This window comes from Vombatus ursinus, unplaced genomic scaffold (genome assembly GCF_900497805.2).
Source record: "Vombatus ursinus unplaced genomic scaffold, bare-nosed wombat genome assembly UNPS02014874.1, whole genome shotgun sequence".
In the NCBI taxonomy this organism is placed as follows: Eukaryota; Metazoa; Chordata; class Mammalia; order Diprotodontia; family Vombatidae; genus Vombatus; species Vombatus ursinus.
Window position 1 is genome coordinate 12,232,087 of NW_020954652.1, and position 6,000 is coordinate 12,238,086.

The 6,000-nt window shown below is 45.5% G+C and overlaps 1 protein-coding gene across 2 annotated transcripts in view; it reads right to left on the reverse strand.

The window, feature by feature from the left end:
* The window catches only part of TMTC2 (transmembrane and tetratricopeptide repeat containing 2), a 521,137-nt gene extending 516,672 nt beyond the window's left edge, over positions 1 to 4,465 (reverse strand). The window contains exons 1-2 of one of the 2 annotated variants that reach the window (XM_027842454.1): positions 4,374 to 4,465; positions 4,100 to 4,208 (exon numbers count right to left, since the gene is read on the reverse strand). In XM_027842454.1, coding sequence (XP_027698255.1) covers positions 4,100 to 4,182 — 83 coding nt within the window. In that variant the 5' untranslated portion in view covers positions 4,183 to 4,208; positions 4,374 to 4,465. Of the gene's footprint in view, positions 1 to 4,099; positions 4,270 to 4,373 lie in introns of those variants that run through there. The other variant, XM_027842453.1, reaches the window with a different exon arrangement.
* Between the last annotated feature and the right edge of the window lie 1,535 nt (positions 4,466 to 6,000).

Here is a 6,000-nt window from a genome sequence, read left to right on the forward strand (position 1 = left end):
CTTTCTAATTAAGAACATGGTTAAGATAAGAAAACGATTCAAAACTGTTGTTTTAGAAGAGCCTCTCTTAGTCATTTTATATTATTTTTATGGGAATCTTACAATAGCATCTTTCAGGAGGGTGTAAAATAAGGGATGCCATCACTAACATTTATAAGGATAGCAGAAAAAGGAAATCTTGTCTTTCGCCTTGTTTTCCCCCCCACTGTTTAATGCAAAGACCCAAGTTATTCACAGAGATCTGGAAAAAGGGAGGGGTGCGTTGATGTGTCACATACAACACAGAGGCTCACGATTAGGCAACTGGCTGGTGTTTTTTATTAGGGCCAATTCCAGCCTGATCAGACTTGAAATTCAGAATCATCATATGGTACTTGCTGCCTACGTGACCTTGAACAACTCACTCAAACTCCCTGTGCCTCAGTTTTTCATATTTAAAATGCACAGGTTAACCTAGATAGCCTCTGAGGTCTCTTTGTGCTCCAGCTCTCGGTATGACCCTGGGCAAGTCACTTAAGTTCTATCTGCCTGTTCCCTCATCTATAAAATGGGAATAATAATAGTACCTACATCCTAAGGTTGTCATAAGACAATGAGATAATGACATGAGATAGTATTTCTACAATGCCTTGTAAACTTTAAGGTATTATATAAGTACTAGATGTTATTATTATCCTATTATTTATAGGAATAAAAGCATCTAAGAGGAAAAAATACCTAAATTTGATCCATGAATTCAACAATGATTTAAGTGCCTACTATGAGTAAAGCCTATTCATTTGCTGCTCTAATTTCTACATTCAGAAGCTGATTGGATTCTATCCTATCCATCCCAGGCAATTTCTTAGGTTTCATGTAGAAACACATGTAAAATATTCAATTGTACCATGGGGAAACTGATTTTGTCATAAGAAGTTTCTATGTTACTGCTCAGTTCTGATTAGTTCTTAGTTTCGATCTCAACCAACCTACACCAAACACTCCAAGCTATTACATACACCCTTTAGATTCTAAAGTAAACTTGATCTCTGTATTGAAAAAAGAAATTACAGCAGTTTGAGAGGTACCAAAGTGGCAAGTTTAAGTCATAGCAACATGATACACCCCTGAATCAAATGTCTGATTCTAGGAGTTTAAATGCAAAACTGATTGAATGAAGGAAGTCAGCAGTCAGAGCTGCCTCCCACATTCATTGAAGTGTGGACCCTGCAGTTCCAACACTGACCTCTTCAGAGGCTTGTATTTCACAAAATCTCCTGTGGGGCAGCATAAGTCCACAATTCTAGTTTAAGGCATGTTCTAAACTTTGGGAGTTTGTTGTATGACACAGAGTAGTAGGAATGAATAAGCCATGGTCTTGGGATTTGTCTTTTCCTTCCCTAATCCCTGCCTCTATATATACATACCATACACTTTTATGTGTACACAAACACAAATATATAGAGAGAATAGTTTTCAAATACATATAAATGTGTGTGTATATATATATATGTGTGTGTGTAGTAAACATATTGTACACAGGGTAAATTATAAAATAGCAAATGCATATTGTAGGACAGTAGTTTGGGATGATCTACACTTGAGATTTCTACCGTAGCAATGAATTATCGGTCTACAGTATGTGAAGAAGGAAATATCTCATAGAACCTCTGCAGAAACAAAAAAACGATTACTATGATCATATACTAGTTTATTTCAAGGGCAACTACAGGGCAGTGCTAAATCTTCACCAGAAGATATGTCATAATTAGATTGTCTTTGAAAGCCTGGGATTATATACTTTAGATGGGTTTGTGAAATGGACATCACAGTTAAAAATGTATCCTCATAACTGTTGGAGGTCATCACTAGGATGGAAGGATTTGATCTCAGTGTCAAAAATATGAAGCATCAGACCTCTTAAATATACATATATGTATGCATATATATGCATGAAAAGTATACTGTCTCCCTAAATGAAGAAAGTGATACAAAGAATTACAGTTACTACTAACAACTAAATCCTAATGACCACAACACATGCCCCTGGACTAAAGTCACAAATGGAGTGCTTCTATACTAGGATTTATGATCAAGGAATAAAGATATTTTGATCAGTCTTTATAGAAAATAAATGATATAAAAAGTTAGTTTAAGTGAAATCTTAATTATTAAAGTAGAGTTTTCTCCTGGGTGTAATGTCATTTCCCAATCAGAACTAAAAAAAACTATTAAGAAGAGTGTAGAGTGGCAAAGTCTGAATCATCACAGTACCCAAGAAGAGTTAAGGCATTTAAGAAGGCACTTGAAAAAAAAAAACCTACATATTCCTGCATTGAAATTTTACCACCTTTTTCCCAAATACTACCTGCACATTTGCAATTCAAACTACCCCAAGCAGAGTCATTGAAGGCAAGGAGTCCTCCTTGAACCTATTTTCAGCTCAAAGTTAGCAAATCTTTGAAGGAGAAAAGGTTTTTTTTTTTTCTTCTGTTTCTTCTTCCTAGAGTGGCAGACTCAGTATCAGCAGGTGCACCACTCTAGAACTTTGGAGAATAAAGACTGGTCCTGTCACAAGCACAGACAAACTATTTCTCAAATACATGACAGCAAAAATCTGTAAGCTATGATTAAAAGTTTAGGGAAAGTTAAAGTCGAACAGTGGTTTCCCCCCTCTGCTAGGCTCTGACAAATACTCCAGTTCACCTATTAAGAAGAATTTCTTGAATTCTGCCACCCGGATCACTCTGGGATTTCAGAAGCATTCTAACTAGTGGGTGTGAATCAAGAGTTGCTGACCTAAGACATACACACATGCTTTTAGGCTAATAGTAGAGAAAAGGGAGAATATACAAAAGTGCTAATTACAACCAGGAGAGGATCCGGACTTTACCTCTGCTCCCTATCCAACCACTACGAGTAATTGCAGGCACTACCTCACCCTAACCCAAGGGATCCATACACTTTCCATTGCAAGAGAAGGGTTGATGAAATGCTGTCAAAGTAAATCTGTGCTCACTTTTTGAATGGTTTAATTTCAATGGAGCACGAAACACCGCAGGACAGTTAATAAGTTTAGCCAGGCGTACTGTTCTCCCTAATATATTTTAATTATGCATCTGTTTTAATTGTAATCAGATTAAGTCACCGGAAAAGACACAAATTGGAATTTTCCCTAATGGCTAATGGAGCTTTTCATCAGTTTCTAAACACTAGCACATTTAAGGGGGAGAAAAATAGGTATGGACACCAGCACCCGTGTGACATTTTCCAGAAATCGATGCAGTTTCTTTGACAACACAGTTCAGATCTCATTAGCCACCCAAACTAACCCAAATGCAAAAGACCACGTCAAAGCCCCAAGGGCTTCATCTTTCCCAATTGGCATACAAGAATTGCTAAGCATAAACGAAAACTCCCAAACACAAATGAAAGCTGAAGGCTTATATAAAGTGCTGCTCCATCGATCTTATATGGGGGCACATCAGGGGCAGCGTTATATTGCCTTAAAGTACTGTACAAGCAGACAAGGAAAGTTGAGGCAAGCAAGGGGTTCTTATTCCGGGAAATTAGCAACTGTCAACCGCCTGTTTTCGCCTCTAGAAATAAGTCTCTTTTTTTTGTTTTTTGTTTTTTTTTAAGGGGGGAGGGAGTTGCAAGGGAAGCGTTATTAAAGGGAAAATGAGGGGTGCGGGAAAAGGAAGAGGTTTCCTTAGTGCCCAGACACAAAATCACTTAATTTGTTGTAGTGACACCAAATAATACTTGTTTGTTTGTTTTTTAAGCTAATGTTCATTGAATAGTTTCCCAAATAGCAGAGATTTCCTTTAAGAAACTTTAGTGCCTGCAAACACCAGAAAGAAAGAGGGAGAGAAACCTGCAGAGAAACTAGGAACTGAAACTAACTAGTCCGGTTTGCTCCCCGTGTGTTTGCTTGGGGACTGGGGAGGAGGGAGAGGGGGGAGGAGTGACGATTGTTATGTTGTTGAACCCTGCAGCCGGGACCACTCTCCCTCCAACTCGGCTCCTAGGCGGACTCCGGAGCCAAGCCAGCCAGGCAGCCTAGCAGAGTTCCCATCCAGCTCCTTTAGCCTCCCTCCCACTTCGCCTCCCTTCTTACCTGTCATCGTAGCAGAAATCCGCACTCAGGGTGTTGAGATACAAGACGAGCCCCAGGGCGCTGCTCACCAACTCAGCAATCATCTCTCCACCGCCTTCCCTTCTGCTCCCTTTCCAATACAAGGGCAGCCGCAACAGAGAAAGAAGCATCAATCCCCACCTTCCGCTTCTCCTCCCAGCTTCACTTTTCTCTCTCTCCTCCTCCTTCTCTCTCCCACCCTCCTACCCCTCCCCTTCTCCCCCCGTCTCCCCCCCCCCCAAGCCTTGGAACCCACCCCTCTTCTGATGCTCTTCACTCCTGGCCCCGCTTGTCTCCTCCTTCCCCGTCCCTGGGGCGCGGGCTCAGAGCGCTCTCCCCATCCCCGGGAGCCCTGGCGAGCCGGCAGCCAGCGAGCGAGCGAGCAAGCGGCAGGTTTATTGAGTGCTTGGCTTTGGGGCTCCCTCTTCCTCCGCTCCGCCCGGACCCTAACCCATGGCAGTTGGGAAAGGGGGGAGCCCTGGATGCGGTGCGAGGCTGGGGGGCTAGTGAGGGGACGACCAGGGGTGTGAGTGCGGGGAGGGAGGGATGGACAGGACGGAGCTGGGCTGCCGGTGCAGCTGGAGAGGACAGGGAGAGAGGGTCGAGAAGGGAGAGTGGGAGGGACGGGAGCGAGAGCTGTCTCTGCTCCTCCGCCTCCTCCTCCGCCTCCTTCCCCTCTTCCCCTCCTTCCCCTTGCACAGCTCTGGGTGCTCGCTTGGTCTCCAGCCGCCGTGGCGGGCGGCTGCAGCTCATTCACTCTTTATTAGCTCCGTCAAGTCCCCAACCCCTTCGGCACTGAAGTGAGAAGCCGCGGCTTGGAGGGTCGGGAAAGCACCCGCATGGGGCTCTCGGGGGCTCCCCCCGCGCCTGCGTGGCCACCCCTCCGTGCGCTTTCCTCCACCCGGGCAGCTCCTCCCACCCCTCAGCCTGCACCTCCTTGCCTGGATCTCGGACTCCTCCTCCTTCTCCCATATTCTCTCCGCCCCTCCGCTCCCCCACCCCACCCCCCATCTCAGGCTTCTTTAGCCTTCAATTTCACACTGGAAAGCCACCGAGACCAATCGGTGACTGTTGGAAGGGAGCCCGAGAAGGGGTGGCCGGAGTGCGCACAGGGGGAGGAGAGAAGGAAGAAGAAAAGGGCGAGAGAGAGACTTGTTCTCCGCTCCTGCCGCCGGGGCGGCGGCGGCTGGCACCGACTTGGTCCCCAGCCCAGGCCTCTCGGTGCCAAGCACTGCCAGTTGTCTCTATGGTCAAACTGGAAAGTCATCTGGAGAAGGAGAGGAGGGAAGGAAGAACAGGTTTGGAGAAAGCTGCGTTTTCTGTGCGTGCAAACACACACACATACCCTGCTCCGGGAAAGAAATGGGACTTTAATTAAACACCCCCCCCCCCCAAGGGGCATTAACTCTGAAAAGGCAGGTTCCATTGCGCTATCAGATCGTTCAGAGGAATGTTGGCAGGAAATTTTAAGGCGTTTCTGGCAGAGGACGTGGTTAAAGAGGAAAGGATGCGAGCAGGTGGGGGGGTCATCAAATTAAGACAAAGAAACAATAAACACACCCTGAGGCTACTAGAGACTGGTTGTGGGTGCAGTTAAACGTGCAGGAGTGCTCTGAGCAGGATGGAGAAGTCCCTAGTTCGGTAGTTCCTCTGTAAAGTACAGGAATCTTTCTAGGGTGGCACAAACCTGGAGGAGCGGCTGAATTCACCGCGTTCCATTTCCTCGGGCGTGAAGGCGGGATACGCGCGCACGGAGGGAATCCCGCCCTGGGCTGGGGGATGTAGAAAGCCCCGAGAGTACCAACGTTCCAACTCTCCTATTTACACCTAAGGCTGCCTTGGACCGCTAACAGCACTACTACAGCGCCCCCTGCTGCATGGTA